The sequence below is a fragment of the Canis lupus genome, chromosome 1 (assembly GCF_048164855.1).
Source record: "Canis lupus baileyi chromosome 1, mCanLup2.hap1, whole genome shotgun sequence".
Taxonomy (NCBI): Eukaryota; Metazoa; Chordata; class Mammalia; order Carnivora; family Canidae; genus Canis; species Canis lupus.
The window spans coordinates 21,029,264-21,057,069 of record NC_132838.1 but is presented as its reverse complement, the minus strand read 5'-3'; the positions used below and the strand labels follow the sequence as shown (position 1 = coordinate 21,057,069).

Below are 27,806 nucleotides of genomic sequence, written 5' to 3'. Positions count from 1 at the left end.
AAGTAAAGGGCAATGCAGTAATTTCAGAATATTATCAAATAATTTGCTTTCTTTAGGGGGCAAGAAAAGAAAGAAGCTACCACTTGAAGACCAGCAGTGAAAGGGTTAACAGACATATGCTGTATAATTAGGAGATGCATTAATGATTATGAATAGTAAATGATTTGGTGCAAAGAAAAAATTTTAGTCAAAGGGACATGTACCTATCTTACATGTTTATTAGTAACTGTATATAACTAGAGAATTCTGCTATTAAGAATCTTGCATTATTGGTGTAAATACTTCCAAGGGTACATCAAATTGTAATCTTTCATACGACATCCATCAAACCAGGCTGGAGATTTTGACAAACATTAAACACAGTAAGGAGGCAATTATGTATGCATGATTTAATCTGCAACTAATTAATATGCAAATTTATTCATATGTTAGTTACTAAATTAAAAATGCAAAGAAGCCCTTATGGTGATTCTCGAAATTTTGCACAAACAGAACATTTAAAATGTAAGAAAAATGAAGTTTTTTAGAAACCTATAACACACTTTTAGTGTCTCTAGAACCTGTTGCATTAAGAAGACTCAAAAATATGTGTTTAAATACTAGATAATAATTTAAAAGGTGTGCTAATTTTATGTGAGAATGTGGGAACAGAAAGGTTAATCAGAATTCTCTCGAACTCTTAAGAGATACACTCTAATTACCAGACAAATGGTATTCTATTTCTAAGCTTCCTTCCCTGCTTTTAGGCTTGTCAGAAGTTGGTCATCTTACTGATATCTTGCACAAATGCTTAGGGGAAATAAATAGTATTTGAAAGCAACCAGAGACACTGAAAATTCTAGGGGAACTTTGAGACCATTTGGTGTTCACTACACATACAATTCACTCCTCAAGATGGCAACTCGCTCTTTTCGCCTTTGGGGAACAGCTCTTTGCAAACAGAGAAATGGGAGGCAATTCTAGAGGGAGGCTAGAAATTCTCCCAAACTCTCTTCCAAACGGATCTTCAAAGAAAATAACGCGACTAACACAAGAGCAACAACCTCCCCAAAAAGCAGAAGGTGATTTCATCCGAATTCAATCTGGCTATTTCAGCCTCGCATTTTCCAGACAGTCCCAAACTGATTTGAATCTCTGATGGGCGATGAGGGATGTGCACTAGTGATAATTTAAAAATATCTCTGGGTGTCTGCATACAAGGGAGTATCCAGTCAAGTGCATATATTATCCTTTGGCTCTGCTGCCTCCTGCCAGAGTCTGGTTTCCCGGGGACCTCCTAGGGACCAGCAGCAAGGGTGTGTGTGCGTGGATCCCCCCTCCTCTGACTCCCCTTCTTATCCGGAGTCCAGGGCCCCGTGCACAGCTCCTGGAGCCGGCACTTGCAACAGCTGTACTGGCCCCAAGAAAGCAACACAACTGAATTGTAGGAGGAAGCACAATAAAAGCGTCTACAGCTCTTCCCAGGGCACTGAACTCTCACCCACGGTTAAAAAAAAAAAAAAAAAAAAAAAAAAAAAAATCGCCATCAGTCTCCTCGCTGCCAAGTGACACACAAAAAGGAAGTTAACCATTGGCTGTTACTCGCATTCACTGTCTGATTCTGGTCTCCCAGCTTCCCTTCGCCCATTCTGATGCCAAGCGGACTCCAGCTTGCCCATTTCATTTCGACCACGGCAGCCAAAAAAAGCACTGCCCCACCGTGCAACGACAAGCAGTCTGTTTTGATATTAGTACCTCAGTATGTGATAGAAGAGAGTCAGATGTCCCCAAACTATGTGCCCTCCCCCGAGGGACTCCGTCCTGGCCTTCCTTGGCCAGAGGGCTGGGGAGCGTGCCACGGATCCTCGGCCTCGGCAGCACAGGGGAGGGAAGCTCAGCATCCGCAGGGCCCACGGGGATGGCGAGGACACACTCTTCTGGGGACAGGATTCGTGCCCTCCGCCCCAGCCCTCGCGTCTAACTGGAAATCTCAACTCCTGTTCTATTCACTCCCTGCCAGCCAGCATCCACGAGCACAAACTGAATTACATATAAGAAAAGGAGTCTTTTTTCTTATGTAATTAAATCTTAGGAGACGCTAGTAAGTAAACATCAGATTTTTTTTTTTTTCCCATGAAAGGAAGAGGAATATTCGGAGAGAGGAAGATGGTAGTAAAATCCTCTCCCCCTGCGGGCCCCCATCCCCGTACCCCAACACATTCGGATTCCTTTGCCTAAACGCATGGAATCCGACTCTAACCTGGTTTAACCTCTCCACGGGCCCTGTAACGCTCTCATTCCCTCCAGCACTAACGTAGCAGGCCTTTTAGGGATTCCAACGAGGCATCATCAGGTGAGGATCTCCATTTCTGGGCATTTCAGGAATCTGAGAGTAACCCAGGCCTCTTTAATTTTTACAGGTGACTCAATTTTTGTTGTGACCAGAACTGAACATAAAGCTTTTAAAAGCTTAAATGTACACATTTATGCATTCATTACACAGTGTTAAATCTAATTTGTTCTTTTTACTGTCACAGGAAGCACATGTTTAAAGCAATCTGTTTCCTCATGTGAATGCTTTCCTGTCTGTTTAAAAAAAATTGCGACACACTTTACCCTGAGTAACCAAGAGGTGATCATAAATATCCCTAAATAGCATTAAACAGATATGAAAGACATTAACACTTTCAGAATGCCAAAGTAGTATTAAAAAAAAAATTCTAACAGATGCTCCTAGGTCAAAAAGTGAAATGTGTGTTTCCTGAAAAAACACTCTCATCAGAATCATAAATGAACTGTGAGCGGAGAAGAGGTGTTGCTGAACAAACGGGGATCCTTTTGGGGAGGAACACAGCAATCCACTGCCAAAGTGTACTTGCCATAAAAAGCCAAATTGAAATGGAAGTTTGATGAAAACCAATATCCTTTGTGATCCACAAGGTGGCAATGACTACAAATGAGGGGTGGCTCCCTCGGATCTATCGGGTTTCCCAGAGAGACGGTCTGTCTCTGTGACCCCAAGCCTCTGTCCCGCTCTGGGACACGAGGAAGGGATCCAGCCACAAGGACCTTTCCTGAGGAGTCTAACGCGCGGCCTGGCTTTTCCGTCAATGAAACCTGGGAAAAGTCACTCGTTGGGGGAGGTGGAGACCATGCTCTCTTTCCCCCCACTCCCTTTGGCAGATGTTTTTTTCTTTCAATGCAAGGCTTCACTCATCAGCCCGTGTAAAAAATAAAAAAAAAAAAAAATTGTTCTAAGTCTCCCTTAGCTGACAAGCAAAAACAAGTTTTCGTTTATGAATTCAGCAATGGCACTGAGAAAAAAAAATTACAATGTGGCAAAGGCCAGAATCCAGCAATTCTTGGACTTTACCTTAAAACATCTGGATAAATAGTCCTGTTTCATGTTAGCAATTTACCTAAACAGGCCTAAACAAATCCAACTCTGTTTTACGTGAGAAGCGCAACAGAGCGCCACATACTCCCTCTCCCCAACCCATCTCCAGCCGGCCATCAGGTGGAGTAAAAACCCCAGGCCTGACCTCGTCTCACAGGGACCAGAGCCAGGCCTCCCAAGGGGGTGCATGGCTTGGAGGACCCGCTTGCAGCCAATCACAGGGGAGGACTGATAGAAGATGAAAGAAGAAGCATGTATCTCCTTATCGCTCAGAGTCAGGGCTGATTCAGGCATCAACAAACTCCTGGCAGAGGGAACCATATTACGCGGCGCTCCGTCATCTAGGCCTCACGTCCCATTTCAAAAGAAAGAAGATGGGAGTGCATGCTTCCGGCACAAACTTTGTAGAGCGACATGTCTAATGATTCAAACAGCTGGCGAGGGGGCTTGACCTGATAGAGACACTCCTGCAGGGACGAGAAGACCTACAAAAAGTGCCTGCAGTAGTACATAATTTCAGAAAAAAGCAAGTGACCCCCATTAGATAGAATTCTTCCAACAGGTAGTTGAAGCTCTGGTCTCGGCTCCTGCTCCAGGAGGCTGCGTGTCAAACTCTCTCAAGTGCCCGAAGACAGGCGGTCACCTTGCTGCTGATGTTGGCACTGCCGGGGGCTCAGCAGCACCGTCACCAGGCCTGTGCGTTTCTTACGTATTTACGAGAGCTCAGCACTGCGCCGCGCACATTATATAGATTTTGTCGTTTATTTCTTTCTTACAGTGTCATCAAGGGGTACATCTGTTTTCCCCATTTGTAAGGGAAGATTCGAGGCTATCAGGGTCATGTGCCCGCGGCCCTGGGCCGGGAAGCGGCCCGGCCACTGGAGCCCGGGTGACTACCGTCCACGCTCGGGCCACCGGGCTGCAGCGTCTGGGCCGCAGGGATGCCCCGGCCAACGCTCAAGCCTCCCTACGGGCCCGGCCCCAGCAGAGGCTGTGCACTGCAGCCACCGCGCACCTCACAGGTACTGACGGTCATTCCATAGTGCCACTGAGCTTTGGAAGACTTAATTTATTCCAGATTGGTGAGTCCTTGAGACTCAAACAACAATCAGGTGGTGGAGAGCTTTCTGTTCCACCAAGTGGCCCAAAGAGCCACTGGCAGGAGAGCAAGAGCATCATGATTAAAGACAGACCAACCCTGCAGACACACTGGGCCTCAATCCCAGCTCTGCCGTTTACTGGCTGTGTGACCTCGGGCACGTGTCTTCACCCTTCTGTGTCTGGTTTCTTAGGTCATGAATAAAGGGGTAGGATATCCCATCCCAAAAGCTTTTGTTGGAGTTAAGTGATTTATTAGATGCAAAGGGCTCAGTTCCCGGCACAGAACAAGCACTACGGTGTGGACTCATCACTGGTGCATCCACATCACCTCACGAGGCAGGTGCGATTTACACCTGCTTCACAGACCGTGAAACAGGTTTGTGACACAACCAGGGCCACTAGGTGAGTAAGCTGACGATCCCAGACATTTAATTAGGAAGAGCTCTTTATTTCTAGTGCAGTGTTGTTTCCATCCCACCACACCACTCCTATGACTGTATTCATTCACTGGAAATGTGTTTCAAAGAAATATGCAAGGCAGTGAATGTGGCCTCTACGGGCCAAAAAAAGATGCATGCAAGGAAGATCCTTACCCCTTCCAAGGTGGTTACCAGCAAGTAAGAGGACTCGGCATTTCCAAAATGAACCTGAAGGACAGTAAATCCCTACGTTTCACTGTGTGCATCACTTGATTTTTTTTTTTTGAATGCACAACCTTCTCTGAAGGCCAGACTTCATGCTCGTCAACGTGCTAAAGTCATCTCCAGCAGTTGGGGATGTTAAGTGACACAACACTGAAAACTTCCCTAAACAGGAAGGACCTTAGCTGTGAAGCCCCACAACTTAAATACAGAGTATACTGGAGAGCAGGAGATGTTCAGTGTGACTTGGTGTGTCGGAAATGCTTTCTTCTCCCTCCCACCTGGATGCTCCCAGTTTGTTATTATAGGTTCCACTTAACAGCTAGGTTGTTGGTGTAATTTATTAAAGGGAAAACAAAGTAGCACTGTGTGTAGAATAATTACTTCTTGGGATTTGAATTTCATAATTCTAACTATATCATCGGCCCATAATAAAAAAAAAAGCTGAATTCCATTTTCTTTTGCCCAACCCTATCAATTAAGCTACAGATGATGATAGGTGGCAATGTGTTGTATATACCTAAAAATAAAAATCATATCAAGGCACTCTAGGAAGAACCCACAGGTTTCGGCAATAAAATCTCACTCGTGAAGCATATGCCTTAGTATTGAATGGCAGACTCTGTACCTTTTTATGACATAACAATACTTTCAAACAGTACAATAGTCACAGAAACAGATTGATTTTCTATTTAACCTAATGGCTTACAAATTTCAAACTGATTCAACAAGTCTTAATTGCCAGGCCATGAGCATTCTTTTAAAACCTCAGCTTCAGTACGAGGAAAGAGTCGCCTACGACTGTGCCCTTAGACAAATTTTATTTTTTATCTCACCTGCTAGCATCTCAAGTTATTAGACTTTCCTACAATAAAGCTTGAGGTTTTACACTCCACTTATTATTGAATTATTTTGTGCTTCGAGTTTGTTTCATAATGAGGAAGCCAGAAAATATTATTGTACCCTAGGTTAATACACCTGAGCACCTGTGAAACAACTGAATTCCCCAAACAGGGTTACTTGAAAACATTAACGCTCAGAATCAGCCTCCTACTTGAAACTGCTTTCTCACGGCAGCTAATGATATAATGATATACTTTGCCAATCGGTACAATGAAAGCCATTACGATATTATTATAAGTATAATCCAGGAGGCATACTTAGAATGATATAGGCTGGGGATAAGGAGGCTGCTGCAGACAGATTTTCTTGGATGGTATCAAAATAATTGCTGCAAAACAGCATTTTTCTTTTTTTATAAGAAAAAAAAGTCCCTAGATGGTGACAGCAAGTGGTAACAGTGACAGTTTGTGTATGTGTGTGAGGAATATACCACAAGGGTCATTTTTCTGAGAACACTAAGTCTTTCTAATAGGAGTCCAGGTTTCACGATGGAAATGCCTTTTAATCCCTAACCGTGGCAAAAACTACCGACACACAGCCTCACACCAAAACATTTCTTTACAGCTCGCTACCAAGGGGGCTTTACTGACAAACGCCCTTCTTCTCCTGTTCCACTGAAGACGCAAACTGCGCTTAGGGACACTGAGTACACGTACAGGTCCTCCTCGGATTCCTCTACAAGTAGACGCCTGTGAATCAAGTTTCAGCCTTAGCGTATTTAGGATTGATTAATTCCTCGGATGACAAAGTCAAACTAGAAAGAGGAGAGTGGCTGTGGCTGCACGACTTGAATAAAATTCTCAAAACACTCTTTTCAAACTCGAATTTGCACATTCTTTCGGAGTGGAAATCGGTGCTTCTCACCAAAACTTAAATCATTTTTCCCAACCCTGAAATCCTTCCAAATGCAGATTCTTCTGCACTACCTTAATTTCTCTGAAGAGGGAGTAGAAGCTCAAGCAAAGCAGGAAACTCCCAGAGCTCTGTACCTATGCAACAGCTGCAACTACCAAAAAAAAAAAAAAAAAAAAAAAAAAAAGAAATCATTCACATGCTGCTGTTTTGAGATAAAATAATTGAGTATTTAAAACTACAGGTTTTGCACCGCATTTTATAAAAGCTCTTATTTCCCTAAAAGGAGCACACTCCAGCACACAAATATACCCCAGGACAGTTGAGATCAAGGCTGAGAACCTCATGCTATTGCTTGGAAATGCGACTTTATGTTCAGTTTAAGAATTCAGTGCAATTTATTTAAAAAACAAAACAAAGCAAGTGTCTGTCAACAGCCAGACAGAATTAAATCTGCTTTAAGAAAGTACAACTTTGCTATTTTTGAAAAGACTCTTCATTCCTTTTAAGGTTATTGTCACATATTCTGAGTCTGAGTCCTCCACGTTCTATCTGATTTTGCTTTACGACTTTCAAGCAAGAACTTCAGATTTGTTTGAAATCAGGAAAATGCACCTTGTAAAGGCAGGAATTGTCAGTGATCGGGGGGAAAAAATGAGAAAACTTTCCTATGTTAGAAAATAAAATGAATGGTTCAATCAATGAAATCTTGGAAGTTTGGAAAACGGTACCCCACCAAATAGTAAGCCAGGCATCTGTGTAATTCCACAAACATAAAATAAATTCACAGGCCAACCACATGCTGCAAAACAAGTTTCTATGATTTCAGAACGCATGCGAGCCTCTCTTAGGTAAAGCAGCCTCACGGTTAGCTTCTCGGATTTCCTAATAATTAAACCGCTCAGACGGAGTCCAAGCCTTCACATCAAAATACACTCTTCGGTGCAAGTGATAAAATGAGGTTCCAAATAACTGTTTCCTGGAATGCATTTCTCCTTTCTCAGCACATGAGGCCGGTTTTATACTGAATGCTATTGTTTCAGGTGTTAACAAAATCCTGATCAATCTTAGCAGGTGAAATATCGAAGACTTGGTTAAAAATAGAAATACACACGCGGGTGGGGGAGATATAAATCACACACACCCACCTTAGAAGAAAGAGCTTGCTTGGTACAATAATCAGACAAAGGGGGCAGGGAAGGCGTTTCTATTGAGGAGGAAACTAGGTGGTTGTGTCTCATTGGAGTGTTTGACACACATATATCCTTTTCATGTGTAAAGATAATCCCAAGAGAGCTCACAAATAGGCAACCCTTTCCTCTAGAGTTGACTTTTGTGTTTTTCTTCTCCCTTACATTTCTTCCCACTTTATATCTAAAGTATACACACCAGAAGTCATCCTTTAAAGGGGAGCCGGAATAGAGTTCCTAAGAGCGAGGATGAGGGAAGAGAGATTTCAGTATTCTAAAATTCCAAACAAAAATATAGAAATCTTGCAGCAAACTCCTGAGAGATTGGAATGCCTAATGGTACATATGTCGTATTTGTGTGAATCTCATATGCGTCCTCAAATATTCTTAATAGGATAAGAACCCCCAATAAAAACTTCAAATTTGGAGATTCACCTATCTTTGCGTCATCATAACCAGCAATTCAAAAAAAAAAGCATAACCGCCAGAGCCTCTAACTGTAATGGAGAGGGTAAGATTGGTTTTCAAAGAAAGAATGTATATGCTGAACCTCCGAAGGCTATGGTTTAGTAAATTCAGTATTAACTGCACAAAAATATATGTTCTCTGTGATGACCATTTTCTCAACGTTCACGGGGCTCCCCAGTGTCTTGTTACCTATTCTGCATAAACTGTGTGAATAATTCTTTTGTCCTATTGGGGATGATTTAATTGCACTATACTTCATCTCTTTTCTGTATATACATTTTCATAACTTGTAAGCATAATTTTTAAACGTCTGAACTTCACATTTCAATATCTGTAACTGGAGAATGGGCACACTAAGTTTAAAGTTAACTATGTGAGCTATACAACATTTTTTTTTTAAGATTTTATTTGTTCATGAGAGACACAGAGAGAGAGGCAGAGACACAGGCAGAGGGAGAAGCAGGCTCTAGACAGGGAGCCTGATGCGGAACTCGATCCCAGGACCCGGGATCACAACCTGAGCCAAAGGCAGATGCTCAACCACTGAGCCACCCCGGTGCCCCCCAAATATTTCAATGTAAACACCTATATCTATATTTTTTCATGAAGGATCTTCTTCTCCAGGAATGAACCTTCAGGAGGCCCCTCCTTTTATGTCTCATCACACAATTGGTTATTCTAGAGTTTGCTAAAAAAGGATGGCGTCTGGCTGGCTGACACTTGGTTCGCTTTAAAATTAATATAAATTTTACTTTGACAAAAGTATTATCATTCAAGTTAAAATTTTGCTGACATGAAATAGCATCACTGTGATTTATGATCAATTTCAAAGCAATGGGGGAAATGATGTATTTTAAGTACTGAGGTTTTCAGTCATATATAATTTCTCAGCCTCTAAGAAGGAAAAAAAATGATTACCAACTTCGCTCTTACACTGTGACTTCCTCAAGCATTTGAGAAAAAAGCCTTTTTTCTAAAAATATTTTAAAGCATGAACTCTACATCATTTTTGAAACCTTCAAATATGGTTTTTTATATAATGGAAAAGGCATGGGACACTTAGTATCATCAATGTTATCCAACTTTTCCTGATATTACTAGTCATCTCTTCAGTAAAAGAAAGTCTCACTTAAACTTTACAATTTTATTTTCTTTAAGAATTCCTCTGTTAAGAAAACTGGTAAACCTGGTATCTCACACGCATTGAATTTTTATTTTTCAAGTCTGCCTAATGATTACAGCATCTCCAATTTTCGTGGGGTACCCAAATCTTATTTTAGAATCTTTTCTACCATAGAGACTTAGGATCTCTTAGGATCCATGTGCCCAAAATTATCTCTGACCATTTAATACAAAGCTTGCCAGGTCTACGTGATTTTGAAAACAACAAGCAAAGCAAAGAAAAAAAACAACTGTAATTTAACATAAAAAATAGACTTTACTGAAAAGTTCAGTTTGGAAAAAATCACTGGCAATAAGACAGGACATAAACTATTTCTAAGGATAAAACTTATTTCTAGAGAAATGTGCAGTTCTGGGGAACCCAATTGGGGAAGATAGTGAGACTGTCGATTAGAAGTGAAGACAAATTTCGAAGTAAGAATGGTCGTCATTGTTCATAGTTTCTGATTAAATGTATATCAGTTCATACATTCTAATTATAAGGTTACGGAGGTGTGTTTCCATAGTGGTGGGCACAAGAAATTTCCTGAAAGATCACGTCTTTGTGCTTTTTATGTGTGTTTGGAAAAAATATTTTAGCACAGTCCAATGTGAAATTTTTTTTGCTTTCTAGATTTTAATGCCTCCATGTAAGTTTCTAAGAATTATGGATCATTTTCCCCCCAAATGTGATTTAATGTGTCCATTTTTCTCGGCGCGAGTTCACGATTCAGTATGTATGCCCATTAGGCTATTCCAAGATCGGAAATCTGCTGGAAAGATGTTAAGTTTAAGATCTACAATTTCAGGGATCCCTGGGTGGCTCAGCGGTTGAGCACCTGCCTTCGGCCCAGGGCGTGATCCTGGGGTCCCGGGATCGAGTCCCGCATCGGGCTCCCTGCGCGGAGCCTGCTTCTCTCTCTGCCTGTGTCTCTGCCTCTCTCTGTGTCTCTCGTGAATAAATAAATAAAATATTTTTAAAAAAGATCTACGATTTCAAAAGGAAAACCAAGATGTAGAAATCAAACAAGAAGTTCACGTGCAGATCCAAGAAACCAGACAGGTGAGGTGAATCCCGGCATCAGCAGAAAACCAGGCTTCACTACTGAACTCTGATCAGAGGGTGAGGCTACAGGAACCTGGTGTGTGACTGACACAACATGGTACAGTCTGAGCAGAGAACACGAAAACGTTCTGCAGTGCTAAGCAGGGCTCTTGTGGGCAATTAGATAGTTGTCACTTCACACGCACTTTCCTTTAAAGACCCATCACCCCAGCCCTAAGTACAGGTCTCTGTGGTCCAGAGGGACAGACTGCCTTCCCTCCACTGCGCCTGTGCACAGCGACCCCTCGGGATGGTTCTCCCGCCACCCTATCACTGCCACGCTCCTGCAGTGACTGGAGGTCTCTAGACGCGGTGCACAGCACACACACAGCCCACGATCCTGCCGGGACCCAGGCATGCTGTTGGGCCAGGCTTCTGTTTCCTTCTCCCACAGATGCTGCAGTATTCTCAAAAGCAGGGCCAGGCAAGCCCCTCACCCTCACTTCCTGTGAAGATCCAGCCTAATGGTGACAAAAGGGGGTCCAGCCTCTGTATTCCAGTAATGCCACAAATAATACCTGATTACAGATGTTACAGTTTAAATTTTCTTTGTTTTAGGTTAAGGGAGAGAAAGGGCCCATTTCGAAAAGAAAAAAAAAGTGAGTTGACACAACAGATTGTGACAGATTTATTACTATTTATCACGGTAAATATGTATGGAAGAAAACATGTAAATGTCGTTATCTAGTCATAATCACTCCAAAAGAAACCTTTTATTAGCCCCAGTTTCTTATTATTTGTCATGAAACTACTCTCACATACCGAAGCAAGTTTTAGGAAGTACCTCTTATCGGATTTATATGCACGATTGTTTTTTGAGCTTAAAAAAGAATAATCATGGCAGAGGTCTAAAAAAAAATGAAAATATGGGTTTATTGGGGTAAACGTGTTACAGTGACTACTGCGGACCCCCTCTTTAGATCAAATTAAAATACATATTTTGTGCAGTGGTAACGCATATGGACCTTGTTGTAAGTAATGAGCAAATCAATACGCACAACAAAGCTAATATAAACTAAGTTAAACTGTGATTAAAACAGAGCCCCGAGAGAGAGTTTTTTTCAAAGTAGTAACAATAAATAGACGGCTGGATTCTAAAATCAACCAAACTAAGTTACTCTTTTTGCTTAAGAAAGAAAAAACAAACAACAAAATGACAAGGACAAAATTTCCATTTCAATTGAATTTTCCTCCTTGTCTTTCAAAAAAACAGGCTCTAGTTAACAAAAATGTTCCTTAAGGACCATTAAAACATTCAGCCAGGATAAATTCTCTAAGAAGAGTAAATCCTGAACTGGCCACCAAAAGCCAAAAATTAAATACAAAGTAAATTTCCAATTCCAGATCTACTGGGAAGAGAGGAAAGTCATCTTTGTATTTCTAAACATACGACAACATACCAACAACACACAAATTGTCTAAATAGCAAAGAAAAACCTGTATCAGTGAAATTTTCTACAATGGCCACTCAGCTCTAGGGAAATACTTGAAAATTTACAATGAATTAGGAAAAATTACTGTTGACAATGATTAAGCAGATAGATAATATCTAATGCCACACCAAAGCACTCTTTGGAAATTGTGTAGATTTCTGCATGATTTTAGCATTGGGGAAAAAAAAAAAACAAAGTTTACTGGACTCTGAGGCATAAATAAGGTTCTCCAGCTTTACGTTTCACATGGCTTTTATAGCACGCAGCTCCTCCGTCATTTCAGAAGAGTCAAAGGTCCACTTATTGTACTTAGTACTGTCCATATTAGGTTCAGGCATGTTTAAAATGTAAACAGCTGTGAGGACTATATCATTTGAAGTTGTCATAAAAGCTATTAAAAGCTAAAGTTTCATCTACATTAAATCCACCACAAACTTCAAACTTCAAATATGCTGACAAAAACCCGAGGGGATATTAGTCAATTTCAATACAGCATAGAAATTTAAAGAATAAACCATTCAGTACATTTTTTAAGCGACTCACTGGTAGTCCAAAGTGACTACTTTATATGCCATTGGCAGTTTTATTTACACAATATTTTTCTATATTTATGGATAATTTTGTGATGCTTCTTCAACATTACCAAGTCTGTGATAATCAGCGTACAAAATTTTGCTTTTTTTTTTCCCCGATAAAGGCTCACTCTGATATATTCACTTAATAATTTTTTGGATGAGCTGAACTGAAATCAAGTCAAATACACAGGTGTTTGGGTTAATCTAATCTTAGCACATTTGCAAAACCTATTATTCTCCTAATTTATTAAAAACGAAGTAAAGCTAATATGCAAGCATTGATTGGTGATAGATTTTCAGAAACGGAAATATCACTTTATTTTAGAGGAGAAGAACTTACAATAGGGCTCATTAGCATTCTTTTCAAATACTAGTGCCCTACAGGACACAGGATTAAATTAAACTAAATCAAAACTGTGTATCTCTACCTATATCCATCTCACAGGAAGGAAGGATGAAAGGAAGAAAGAAGAGAGGAACTCCTATTTTTCTTCTACGTGAGGAGGAAACCACTAGGAAAAGACAGGCTCTGAACAAAATTAAATAAAACCATCCAGGAACTCAGATTTGAAACTATACGTAGGAATTGAAAATAGGGTATGGTTTATTTGGTTGTGATCTCAACCACCTTTTGCCACGGTGGGAGACTAGAGGGATCTCAGCAGCCGGAGTAGAGCTCCAGGTATGAAAAACACCCAGAATGCTCTTGGTTACAGCTGGATTCTTGTGGTTGTCACCTGGTATTCCAGACACAAATGGCTACTGATGCGGCTACCTTTGAAGCTTTTATTCAGTAACCTCTCTAGAAAATAGAGACATTCTCTCTGCACTCTGGGCTGAAACCCATGTAAATTTTTCCTAAATCCTCTCCACAAATCTCCTTTCGCATGCAAATCCATAAATCATCATAATACCGACAAAGAATTTAACCAACAGATGAAACTAATACTCATTCTCTTGAAAGCCCTGTACAGGTAAAACTCCTGGAACCTCAGGCACCTTTTCAAGGCTCTCTTCAGAGCTTAACCTGCTGAATAGCAACACAACCACCCAGTCTTCCAGGATCTGCAATTAATCACGCCAACGTGGGTCAGGTGGCCGGACGTGCAGGTCGCTTCTCCCTCATCCACATTCTAGATAAACATGCTGCTCTTGCCCCCCTCTCCCTCGCCTCGATCCGCAAAACAGACCACAGTGAACAATATACAAAGCAGGGGGAAAAAAAGCAGTACTTACTGAAGATGGCAAACCTGGAGGAACTTTTCGAACTTTCTTTGTCTGCACCTCTGAAAGAAAACGAAGAGGCGGTGAGGTCCCCGCATGCCCAGTTTCCTAACTAAAACAGATTAGACCACGAAGCCATTTAGATCAGACCAGATTTTCTTAAATCGTTACCTTAGCAAAATGTCAGCACCGCTATCGTATTTTATTCTGGCAGGCATCAAATTCTGCCTTTTTCATAAAAATCAAGATATTTAACTTTTTTTTAAGCTATGATTTTTTTTTAAGTTGCCTTATATGGGCAGCCAAGAGAAAACAAGAAATAAGCATACACCAAAATAGTTCTCCTGCTACTAGAAGTTGTTAACATACCCATCCAATGTACTACTGGGGAGGGGTGGTCACGAGCCTGACATTTGAGCAAAATTTTATGGTTTTGGAGGGTGGGGTGAGGGTAGGGTGAGAAGGGTGGTATTGAAAGAGAGAGGAAGAAAGAAAAAGACTACTAATAATCACTCAGGCTTTCAAACAGAGGAATACCTTACCCATAGCACTACTGTGAAGAGGCCTCCTTCGGGGGTTATTGCTAGAATACTGGTAATACTGGGAGCCAGGTTTGGTGGGCGACAGGGTTCCTGGGGTGCCCATATCCATGTCACCTCCAAGGAGACTCTGCTAAAAGGTTGAAAAGGGAAAACAAACATAGAAGGTTAGTTTTTCACATTCGCCACCCCCCAACTGATTGTTAGTACTTAAACCAACGCAATAAACAAAACAGCATCTGCTAAGCAGCAACAATTACAACACAACCAAACAAAAAGACAAGCAGTCGAAGAAGCTAGCCCAAAGTTTGTGATTTTTTCTTTTTTTTTTTATTCTTGGCTTTTGATAGGAAGATAGAAGGTGATTCTCTTTAAACAGTATTTTCATCTTAAGACAACACACATTTTAATTTTTTTAAGAAGAGGGCATTTATGTAAGACTCATGTTTCTGTTGATATTTTGTTTTCTTTCTTTCTTTCCTTCTTTCTTTCTTTCTTTCTTTCTTTCTTTCTTTCTTTCTTTCTTTCTTTTCTTTTCTTTTCTTTCTTTTTCTTTCTTTCATCTACACTTAGGCTCCTATCTGAGAACTCTCCATGCCCTTCCTTCACGAGAACCCAAGAAGAATCTGATTTTTTTCGGACGCACACAACTTCCCCCCGCTGCTCACACTGGGGGTGAGTGAGAAAGCTCCACTCCACTGAGGACTCTGCTTCCATCCATCGGTACAGCATTATCCCCCACGGATTTACAAGCACCCACGGAAGCGAAAATGCCAGCGGAACCAAGGAGTAAATTCAAATCTCACACTAACTTTCAAAATCATAGACATAGTAGGCATTCCAAGCTAACAGGAGCAAATTAAAGGACATTAGAATGCCCTCTTGAGGACTACAGGAAGCTAAAACACATCCCCACCGATTAAACATTTACCTGAGCTCTAGAAAACTTCCACAGATATCACTAACTTATCACAGGGTGATAAATTACTAAACTTTCGAAAATGAGGACACACGAAAGATTCTGTAATAATATCACATTTTCTAAAAACTACATAAAAACTTACCCATAATATATAAATCGCCTGATTATACTCTGCATTGAACACATTGTTCTTTTAATTAGTCTGATGTGCAAGAAAACAAGTGTAGATACTACCATTTATATTAAGAACAAATTTACTGTTTAATAAAGAAATTTTAAAATTAAGTACTAAAAATCTAACTTTATCGTTACTTGTAATCAACTTTTACTGACTGAACTAATTACTGTCCTTGATAAAGTACAGAATGTGTTTTCCCTAATCTAAATTCTAATCACCATGTCACTCACAACAGACTTAGGGATGCTTCACTAACACACTATTCACATGCAAAATACTCTAAATAGGCCAATTATGACTCTGCCCCTGTTCCCTGGTTAACCCGCTGAGAACTGAAAAATTTCACAAGGCAGTCACCAACTAAAACAAAGAGTCCTTGTTTTAAATTAAGACAGTCTTTTTGATTCCTAAATAGCTCAACAAAGTGGCATGTCTTCTAGTGAAAGCAGTTGGTCAAATATGACCCATAAGCTGGAAAATCAAAAATTCAAACCTCCCCTTTCCAGTGCCATATAGCTAAATATCATAAAGAGAACCTCTCTATTCCAAGGGATTTTTGTGAGTGCTGGATGAGTAATATATAAAGGACTAATCAGCTACTGACAAGCTTGCCTTCACTGGCTCCAGTATCAGACTTTTCCAGGGGATACATCACAAACGTTACTTTCAAATAAAACTTTAAGGATGAGATTTGAGGTTGGAGGCTCATTTTGAGCAAAAACTCAGTGCGAGTATCTTAATATTTGCCACATCAAGATCAGAGAAAGCCAGATTATTTACCAGATAAAAATCTAACATCCCATGCTCAATTACTGTCTCTTACAAACTCAAGAAAGATATCAAAATGCTACCCAATGACAAACTAAAATATAGAGCTCTTTGTAATAGTTTTTCAATAAATCAGGAATCCAACAGCTTAACATCAAATGATTTCTTTATCATTTTCTAAGTGGCATTCAACAATTTTAGAATCTCAACCTGAAATTTCGCTCTTGGTGAATCTTATTAAGAAAATCTGTATTTAAGCCCAAGTTGTCTTTGAAATTTCCATCAAAAAAGCTGTGAATGATTTAAATCACAACCTCCTCACAGTCTGGTAAATTTACAAATAAGCCTTCCTTTCATGAGAAGAGGAGTTTGAAGATGACATTATTGAAAACTTTGTATTTTAGACAGACATTATTCCTCTTCCTTTTTCTTTTTCTAAAATAATACTAAATATTATACTTTATATAATATTATACTTTATTATACTTTAGTTTGAATGCTAAATATTCAAACAAGGACTGAGCAGATATGTTGAAATGCTTGCTTGTCTTCTTAATGAGCTTAACCATTGCTTAATTCTTGTTGGTCCTAGTGGCAAAGGTTTCCACTCCCAAGAAAGTAGATGCATTCAATGGGTCAGCATAAAAACAAACAGTTGGATAAAACTGTGTTTTAGCAGCATTCACAACAGAGCTGTGAAAAATGTAAAATGATAACTAGAAGATCGCTAACTGGCCGTGGCTGACCTTACTGTTGTTAATTTAAAAGAAAATCATTTCACGGGCCAGTTGTAAATAAATCATGCACCCAGCTCTTGCATGTGCAGCCCATGAACTCTGGACAGTGACAGAGGACTAGGACCAGATAGCACTTCCAAACATGTAGAGGCTCATGCTAAGCTTTTCTTTCTTTCTTTCTTTCTTTTTTTCTTTCTTTCTTTCTCTTTTACAAAGCACATTCCTGTTTCTTTCTTTCTAGACCTGTTTGTTCCTTTTTCTTTTTTCCCCTCAGACAATAGAATCATTCTTCTAAAGCAACAAAAATAAGCATTTCCTCATACTTAAGGGGGCCCTAATCACCCCCCTAGGGAAAATTAAGATAAAAATATATGTGTTCTTATTGTAGAGTATACTTGTAAAATGAACAATAACCATTTACTATTGTTTGGCCTTTACATCACACATTTAACTCTCTTTAGCAACGAGAAACAAACAAACACAAAAATCTCCACTGGCTAGAAAACCTGAGTTTACGAACTTAGAAAGTTAATGGCATTCAATTTACTAAGGTAAATTGAATATGGCACAAAATGGATAAGGCATTCATTTACATATGAATTCACCTGCACGAATATAGATACATATAAAGACACATTTACACTTAATAAAAGTTGTTTGAAAGCTAAAATCTACTTTCAAAATGGGCCAGTTCGTCTTCACCTTAAATAAGATTGTAAAGGTTTCAGGGTTTTCACATTGTGCAAGCTCATGCCTGCGGTTATGCTGGGTCCCAGTACAGGGCTGCCGGGGTCCGCCAGGAAACACTGGAAGCAAGATGTGGCATCTCGCAGAGCTAACCTGTAAATCTTAAACCCATAGTTTAGCATTTTGTTTAACTGTCTGAGTGTGATGAGATGAGCCCTTCCCCTTCTTCACTCTTTATTTTCTTCCAAAGACAAACAATTTTAAGACTTGAAATGCCCTCACCAAAAAAAATTAGAATATGCTGACTTTGTTAACTGGGTTTAAATATATTGGGGTCCTACCACCAATCCTTCAGCAGAAAGCCAGTCCCACCAGAGCCCCTCAAATGCCAAATGCGGCATTCTCGGTGAGGGTCCCTTTCCACTAAATTTTTTTTGTTTGTTTTACATCAGATCTGGGTCTTAACCCTGCCCCAATTCCTTCTGGGGGGAAGCTTTTTAACATCCTTGATCAACCACTGAACTTTGCTTATGCAACCAAGAATGCAAACCATGAATTAAAACTTGAGTAACAGAATAGCAGCATATATCTCAAATTAGATTTATAACTGAATGGTAATCAAAAATAGAACTCACTGCTTCGAGCTTAAATTATCAACTTTTTTCTTGTTAAACTAAAATCATCTTGCTCTGAACGATTATTTCATTTCAGTCAGCACTTTAAATGTAATGGGTGGGTGGTACATTTCTACAAAGGAAGATTATATTTACCCTTAATTATAGATATGAGTGAGATCAGAGTACGATGAATGCTGCTTTTTGGCTTATAATTAATTCATCTAATAGGTGAATGACCTTGAATTTCAGAGTTGGGATCTGGGGGAGGGGGAAGAGAGAAAAGAAGTAGGAGAAAAAAAATCATCTCTGGGGAAAAAGCAAATGTGCCCCTGGTTTCTTAGAGCTTTCTCTGCTTTTGCGTCACACTCCCATTACGTTGTGATCCGATATCAGACACAACATCTTGGGGGGATGTTGTAGAACAGAGAAAAGCAGTCTCAGATGAAACCAGATTAAGCTCCTTTTCTGAACTATTGCCAAATGCTTGTGAGTCTAATTCATGTTTGGGTATTCTAGTACTCACACAGCTGCAATTCCATTCTTTCATCACAAACCTAAGTGATGTATAGTGGCTTTGTATGGCGAACTGACTCTATAAAGCCAGGAATTTTGGAAGGCTTTATGTTAATATGGAAATAAAATTCTGAACCACTATAAAACTTATGAATGCTGGATATTTGTATGGGTACCTAATAGACTTTGCAGTACTAAGTGCAAAATACACATCGAGCAAAATTACCAATTATATTGGTTTAAAACACTTTTTTTTTTTTTTTTTTTTTTTACAGAAATCGCAATTGAGGTCATTTCTACATAGTGAATTCTGCACAGAATCGGGTTTTCAAAGACACTGCTGAATAAGATTCCTAACAGCCATGGGAAGTTTTTGCAAATCCCTGTCGAATAGCTGCTGCTGAATTTGCCATTTTGACCACAGAAGGGCCATTGCTGACTTACTATAGTAGCAGGAGGGGGCGATAATTTTGCTGCTGTTGGCACTTACTCTGCAACCCAGAATATATCTCACACCAAAGGGCAATGAAGAACACAATATTTCCACCTGTCCACTTTTGAACTTCAAAGCTCAAAACTGAAGGTCAGTCTTTGGACAGTTTCTATTCCCGATAGCCGAAGGTCTGGGAATGCACCTTTACAGTTTATTTTAAGTTCTGTCTTATGCTTGGTTTCAACAAAAGAGAACTCTGGAAACTCAGATAAGATGGCAAGGATAACTTTTATAATCAGAGACTTAACAGATTGTCATCGTGCTGCAGAGAAATGTTAATTATTGAAATTATCATTTAGCAAAGAATTTCTTTTAGGGGCTTTTGGTCAAGGCTTTTTATTTCTCCTCTGAATGTGTATGTAGTGTGCCTTGTAACAAGTCAGAAGTAGCATCCAAACCTCTTAAGGAAAGAGGGAGGGCTTTGAGGTCAAACAGATCAGCTTGAACCCTAGCTCAGAGGCATCCGAGCATTGTGACTAGAGGTTAGTTATGCAACTGCTCTAAACACTCGTTTCCTCTTCTGTAAAAATGGAGTAAGGAAAGCCCTAATCCGGGGTTTTCGGGAGCAGATGAAACAACATATGTAAAATGTCCAGCGGAGCTGGTGTCTAGCACATAGTTACCCTCCTTCCTATGTCCGTCCCTACAACTCATAGTCCCATAGCACAACCCACTGATGACTATTTACAAGATTCCCCAAAAGCTGTGAATGATTCATTGGCAGTGAGATCTCCTACTCTACTTTGAGATTAAAAGTATACACTGAGATAATAATTTTGAAAAATCATCAGAAAAAACTGAAAAAAGTCAAATATAGGGGATTGCATACGCAGTGTTGATAGCCTCGTGGCCTACAACTGCACTGGCAACAAGATATGGCTAGTTGTGATCCATATTGAATAAAGAAACTGGCCCACAATCAGTCTGGCTAATTTCAGCTAGTAGCCATTTTCCTGGAACTGCCACAAGAATTACTTGAATGGCTCGTTTAATTTTGCTTTCACGAGCGTGAGCAAACTGCTGCTGTGAATTCAACTATATGTGAGACCAAACTAGTCACACTACGTATTGCACAACTAGGTATGCAAAAATAAGACATGTATTTGATGACATTTTATTAATCATGTGATGCTAAATAAATTCAAATTCTTACTATTGCATTAGCCACTGACAAATACCTTAAAGAGGCTCAATATTCTTTTTCTCCTTGCAAGGCCAACTACAGAATTTAATGAATAGTATGTGATATTTATCAAGTACTATTAAAAAATCTAGGGGCACCTGGGTGGCTCAGTTAGTTAAGCATCTACCTTCTGCCGGGGTCATGATCCTGGAGTCCTGGGATTGAGTCCCATGGAGGGCTCCTTGCTCAGCAGGGAGCCTGTTCTCCCTCTCCTGCTCCCTCTCCCCATCCATGTGCTCTCTCCCTCCCTCTCTCTCTTTTTGACAAATAAAATCTTTAAAAAAATAAAATTAAATACAATGAAATCTATATTGCTCCATGACATAACAAAAAAAGAAATAAATGAATGCACGTCATAGGTTTTGCTGGGAATTTGCATAACCTCCAAAGAATTCAATTGACCTTGAACAAAATTATTTATTTTTGTAGTGATTATATCTCACCAAACATTAAAAATTCAAGTAGATTGTCTTTTTCTATAAAGAAACACAACACCTTATATTTAAATGTTATAATGTGATGCAAAGGTTGCCATGGTAACTATTACTTAATGTATAGCAGAGTAATAGTCAAGTAAAAACTCATGCATTTTGGTATGGAAATTACAACTGCCCAAGGGTTGGCAAGATTTATGCATTCGCCTATTTGACTACCTCTCAAATTAAAAAAAAAAATTGTATACAATAAAGTGAGGAGGTCTTTTGGTGGTTTCTGAAAATCCATTCTGGAATCCCAAATCATCTATTACATATTAAAAAGAGGATTTTTATTTGTTAGTGAGAAGGGAGAAATTTAGCAAAAAGAAAACAGGAAAGCAATCAGGATCCTACAATAAAAATGGATTTGAAGAAATCTTATACAAACAATATAGAATCTAAGATAACTACCTTCTTTTTGGTTTATGCTCCTTCTCAGTTCAGGAAGTTTATTTAATATATAATATGATAAGTGTGCTATAATCACTACTTGCCTGAAAATGTTTCTCTTTACCAATTTTCTTCCAAAGCAAAAATAGAACAATTTGAATAAGACCTGTTAACATACTAGGGAATTAGCACCACTTCTCCTATAAATATAAACATGTGGCTATAATAAACGTGCTGAAAAGTATATTTGGCCAGGTTGCTATTTTAGTCAAATAAAGCAGTATCAAAATGTCACATGCCAGTCTTCTTCGTATTGGGTGGGGAAGGTTCCACTTCAAGGTTGTTATAAATGCCTTCCTCTTCAGTAAGGACTTACAGAAACATCTTTTTTATGTTGAGACTGTCCTCGTGCAGGACAGGATCCAGGATCTCCATCTGCTCACCCAGCACTTTGCATGGGTTCTCAATTAAAGTCTAATAGCCAACCCATCAGATTTACTAAAAAAAGTTATCCTGCTAACTTTCGGAACTTGTGAATAAGGTGACAAGCCTATCACGCAACATGAGGAAACAGGTTGTCTGGAGAAGCAGCGAATGCACGACGGGAGCTTCAAATCATCGTGGAATTTGTGAAGTTCTGACTCTCCTCCCAAAGCTGTGCACGGCCTCCTCCTTCAAGCGGGTCTGCTTTTGATGTGCAGTAACAGTTTACCTCCCAAAGTGCTCTCTCTCCAATGCATGGCTTATCAAGCAGGCATGGCCCTGAAGGCCAAACGAGCTTATATGCTGCTTAAAAGAGAAAATCAATTACTCCTATTTTAACTACCTATTGTCCGGAGCTCAGAGACCCGCCACGGCAAATGCTCACTAAACACTGAAATGAATGAATGCAGAACTATTGCTATTACTCAAACTGAGGACTTAACTATTCTGGGTTTGGGTTCTGGTTTTGTTTCTATTTTTTAAAGACCCTATTTTTATTCATTCATGAGAGACACAGAGAGAGACAAAGACACGGGCAGAGGGAAAGGCAGGCTCCCCACGGGGAGCCAGATGCTGGACTCGATCCCAGGACCCTGGGGTCACGCCCTGAGCCGAAGGCAGACGCTCAACCACTGAGCCACCCAAGTGCCCCTGGGTTTTGTTTTTGGTATCTATCTATCTATCTATCTTAGTTTTTTCTAGCATCAATGTATTTCATCAGTCATTCCAATTACTATTGCTGGGATAATAATAATAGTAGTAATAGTGGAGGAGGGGGAGCAGGAATGTGAAATAAGATCAGTGGTAAGTGTACAGATAAGGGTACAGTGATAAGGGTACAGCGAGAGGCATTCGCAGCTGCAGATCCCTTCCATACTGACAAGGCCGAAGATATGACCCCCACTGGACACATGAGGACATTCAGAGTGGGAACATGGTCTGACCAACAGACAAGTGGCTGGCAAGCCACACAACCGGGAGGACAGTTCAGTTACATCTGACATCAAGGCCTGCGCTCGTCCTCCATCCCCACACACTCCCTCCCCCTATTCTGTGCACTTGGTTTTTCTTGCCCTCACTGGGACCATTAGGAGGAGTCAATCTGATTCTCTCCAGTTCCCCCTAACGCCAAAAGCTCAAATTTACTCCAGAGGAGCCTCTACTCAGGAGAGGAGGACAGGCCTGGGCGTGAGTACCACTCAGCCCCTTGATAACCCCGGACAATCTGTCCAACCTCTGCAGGCTTGAGGCTCCTTGTCCGGGGGAAATGGCATTACTTCTCCCACCCCGTGCAAGAATGAACCCAAGTAATAGAAAGCACACAGCAAAGTTTCTAGCGCTCACTCAGCCTTCGTTAATTGAGGAGTGTTGTCATATGTGTTGTACATGTAAAATATCTTACTATAAATTAATACAATTGGATTACGTAACATCATTAGTAAGTCCGAGTGTAGCATGATACATTATTGGCTATAAGTAATACTCACACGTGTATTACATACATTTGCGACAGGGCAAGGAAGTGTTAGGCTGTAAAACACCAAACCCACTTGAACAATGGAAATCTCAGTTCTTAAGTCTGAAACTTCCACTGCCCTGGCTTTATTGTCTGCAGCCCCTTGTCATTCATTTTTCTTTTCTTTTTTTTTTTTTGAAGATTTATTTATTTACTTATTCATGAGAGACACAGAGAGAGAGAGAGGCAGAGACATAGGCAGAGGGAGAAGCAGGCTCCATGCAGGGAGCCCCATGTGGGACTCGATCCCGGGTCTCCAGGATCACGCCCTGGGCCGAAGGCAGGCGCTCGACTGCTGAGCCACCCAGGGATCCTGATTTTTTTTTTATTATTATTTTATATCGTCTTTTTTTTTAACTTTTTATTTTAATTCCAGTATAGTCAACATACAGTGTCCTATTAGTTTTAGGTGTACAGTCAGAGATTCAGCTCTCCCATACATTACCCCGGCTCATCACGCCCCGTGCCTTCCTGCATCCCCATCCCCTATTTAATCTTTGCTATTCATTTCAGACCTTGATTCCCACAGTGTGATCAACTGTCTTCTCCAATGAAGTTCAAATTCCTTTTTTCCTTTTCCTTTCATATTTTGTTATTTCTTTTTGTCTCCAGCCTTCTTGCATTTCAGTCCACTTCCTTCTAGACTTTTCCTTCTATTTCATCTGAAAACATTCATCTGCTGCAACACTTCTCATCTTGTATGGCAAGTGTTGATGCATCTAATTTCTCCCTTCTAGTCTGGAGGTTCCTTAAGGGCAGAAAGGGAGCCTCAAGCGTCTCTGTCTTCCTGGCATCTAGCACAGTAGGTCTAGTCATAGTAAATCTTCAATAAATGCCAATGGGATTGATTTGTTAATCCGTAAGCTAAAATTGCTGACTATGCCTACAGGATCACGGTGGTTACTGTCATGAAGATAACGTCCCCGTTTCTATCCCAGCAGACGTACAACTCCCACACTTGTATATTCAGTCTTGCCCTTAGCTTTCCTCCTTCCTGTGTCTCTGGAGTGGTTTTTCAAAACACCACCTCCTGAACGCTTCACAAAAAAACCTAAAATTGAATCCTGAATATGTGAAAAGACTCGACACACCTTTCCCACAAAACTTCTGCTGCTTCCTCATTATTCTCTCAGCCCTTTAAAATAAATTAGAAGAGTCCAATTTGTAAAGTCTGTGAAGAAATTCGTTGTATGTTTGTCTAAACACACACATGATGGCTGACATTTGGCTGAAAAATGGTTGGACTGCCCTGAATATGTTGTTTTCAAATATTTTATCATGCATCAGGCTCGGGTAATGCAGTCTCTACCTGGGACAAACAGATTCAGTGACACCACACCTCCAGTGGAAAAGACACTGCGTGAGAGAGAACAGAGGGATGGGCTGTGGAGAGTTCTGAAGAGGAAGCTCACCCTGGGAGGACAGCGAATAAAACAGGATTGGCGGGACTCGACTGGCAGGCTGAGAGGTTGCTTAGTAGGTAGCAAGGAAGGTAAGTTGGTAGCAAGGAAGTCTTGACATTGGGATTCTAATTTCTTAACTATGGATAACCGGCTGGGTCCGACAGGCTCAAGGGTGCTCCACGCAGTTTCGTAGACTTCTGGCCATAGAATGGCCACAGGAGACGAGAGAAATAACCTAATCAAGGCAAAGACTTAGGAACTGAGCGTCAATGTGATACAAAAATGTTGGTATAGTTCTTCACAGGAAGTGATATGGCCTAAGCTTTCTTAGACTAGTCACGTACCAATTTGTCTGAACTACTCTGACTCAGCTACCGCTTCCAGAATGCCACCGCTAAGTACGAAGAACATTGTTCTAAGACAGAGGTCAGTACATTGTTTCTTAAAAGGCCAGACAGTAAATATCGTGGTCTCTGCCAGCCAATTGGTCTCTCTTTCAACTGCTCAACTATGCTGTTGTAGTACTAAATCAGCCACACATAATACGTAAATGAACAGGTGAGGCTGTGTTCCAATAAAACTTTATTTATAATAATGGCTACAGGTTGGATTTGGCTCCAGGCCATAGTTTGCTGACCCATTTTTCAAGCTGAAGGTATAGTGTTTTTTAGGACACATGTTCAAAACTCTATTTCACCACGGTGGAAATGCCATAACATTTTATGGACGCTGTCTTCACCCCCTGCTCTCCCTGCCTGTCACCCCAGCCCCACCCAGAATGTTTGTGTACTGCCGTCAGAACTTCGGTTTCTCAAGCTCTGAGCTACCCCTGTTCTCTCTGCAGACAGATCTTCAGAGCTTGCAAATATTATCACCCCCATCAAACCCTACCCCACTGCCAATCTGGCTCTAGTCCACCTCTCAGGCTTCTCCCTCCTCTTGCACACATTTAGCACCTACTGTGCACTGAGCACCTACTGTGCACCAGCCACTGTTCTAAGCCCTGGAGATACAGCACCTCCTCATTCATATCCTCCCCTCAACTTGGCTTACGTACGTGGAGAGGCACATGGCATCCGGGCCTCTTCCCACTGCCTTCTCACTCCATCATCTCAAGCCACTGTTGATTTCAGAGCTCCAAGTTCGACCTGCACAGCATCCCCACGTACGCAGTGACCCGCCCTCTCTTTTGAAACTCCATTCAGGACTCACTTATTCCATGAAATCTTCCAGAGGCAGTACCCAGTCTCCAATCTCTCAGTTTATTCAATATTCACACAAATATTTTTTTTTAAGATTTATTTATCTATATTTTAGAGAGGGGTGGGTAGGGGCAGAGAGGGAGGGAGAGAGAGTCTCCCTCCAAGCTCAGACTCCATGCTTAGAGTGGAGTCTGATGCTGGGCTCATCTTAATGACCTTGAGATCATGACCTGAGCCCAAACCAAGAGTCGGGACATTTAATCAGCTGTGCGCCCCAGGCACTCCTCACACACATATTTTATAAGCAGCCTTCAATCTTTATCAGAAAGATGATATTTTAACAATAAGCAACCAACTGGCTTTACAGAGCTAGGAAAAGATTATAATTTTTAACTTTTCTGATAGCGATTGTAGAGCACTGATATCCATCCACACTATTTTCTCTCCAAGGATGTAGGATATATATGTAATAATAACATATTTTATTATGCTTTCTCAAGTTCTGCATTATAAATATATTTAGATATTCAGCATGACACTGACTGAACTAGTTCACAAGACAGTTTAACAAAAATCATAAAAGGATCCAGATTCAGCAGCACAAACACTTTCAAAACACCAAAATACTCTCAGATAACAATTTTTAAAGGAATCGATTACTTTAATCTTTTCACACAAATATTTTGCAGAGAAGTGCTTATATAAAATTAATCTGGTGATTCAAAATTAAATTAGACTTTTAATGCAAATCCAAACAAAATGCCAGATAGGAAAAAAAAGGGGGGGAGGGAGGAAGAACACGGAATCCTGAAATGATTCTAAATTTTATCTGGAAAACTAATGCATGATAATTATAGCTAAGAAAAATTTTTACAAAGAAGTGAGTTGAGAAAACCTACTACATATACATATACATATACATATTTTAAGCAGAGTAAATTAAAACAATTTAGTACTGTTGCCAGAAAGGACAGACATAGCAATGGAAGTATGTGTAGAGAGATTTATGATAAAGCTATAATTTAAAAATCGATGAGGAGGGGCGCCTGGGTGGCTCAGTCAGTGAGGCGTCTGCCTTCAGCTCAGGTCATGGTTCCAGGGTTCTGGGATAGAGCTCCATCCCATGTAGGGCTCCTTGCTCAACAGAGGAGTCTGCTTCTCCCTCTCCCTCTGTCCCAGCTCTCATGTGCTCTCTCTCTATCTCTCAATCTCACCACGGTGGAAATGCCATAGTATGTGGCACTCTGTCTCTCAAATAAATAAATAAATAAAATCTTTTAAAACATGAAAAAATACAAATTGATGAGGAAACACGAAATTATTCAATAAATAGTACCAGAACTTTGTTCAGCATTTGAAGAAAAAAAACTTAGGAAATGAGCCTTTGCTTCAGACTTTACATCAAAATGCACTTAAATGGTTAAAACATAAAGCCAAGAAAATAAATATAAGCAAAAAAGAATTTTTTTTTAATTTTAAAGTAAAGAACACTGGGATCCCTGGGTGGCTCAGTGGTTTAGCTCCTGCCTTTTGGCCCAGGGCCTGATCCTGAAGACCTGGGATTGAGTCCCACATTGGGCTCCCTGCGTGGAGTCTGCTTCTCCCTCTGCCTGTGTCTCTGCCTCTCTCTCTCTGTCTCTTATGAATAAGTAAAATCTTAAAAAAAATAA

General features: G+C 40.3%; 1 protein-coding gene across 28 annotated transcripts in view; it reads right to left on the bottom strand.

Moving 5' to 3' along the window:
• The window catches only part of TCF4 (transcription factor 4), a 361,238-nt gene that overhangs the window by 115,091 nt on the left and 218,341 nt on the right, over positions 1-27,806 (bottom strand). For 23 of the 28 annotated variants that reach the window (XM_072822655.1, XM_072822688.1, XM_072822592.1 and 20 more), the window contains 2 exons: positions 14,572-14,701; positions 14,042-14,091 (listed from right to left, as the gene is read on the bottom strand). In XM_072822655.1, the coding sequence (XP_072678756.1) occupies positions 14,042-14,091; positions 14,572-14,701 (180 nt within the window). The remainder of the gene's footprint in view (positions 1-14,041; positions 14,092-14,571; positions 14,702-27,806) is intronic. The other 5 variants (XM_072822666.1, XM_072822593.1, XM_072822619.1 and 2 more) reach the window with 1 other exon arrangement.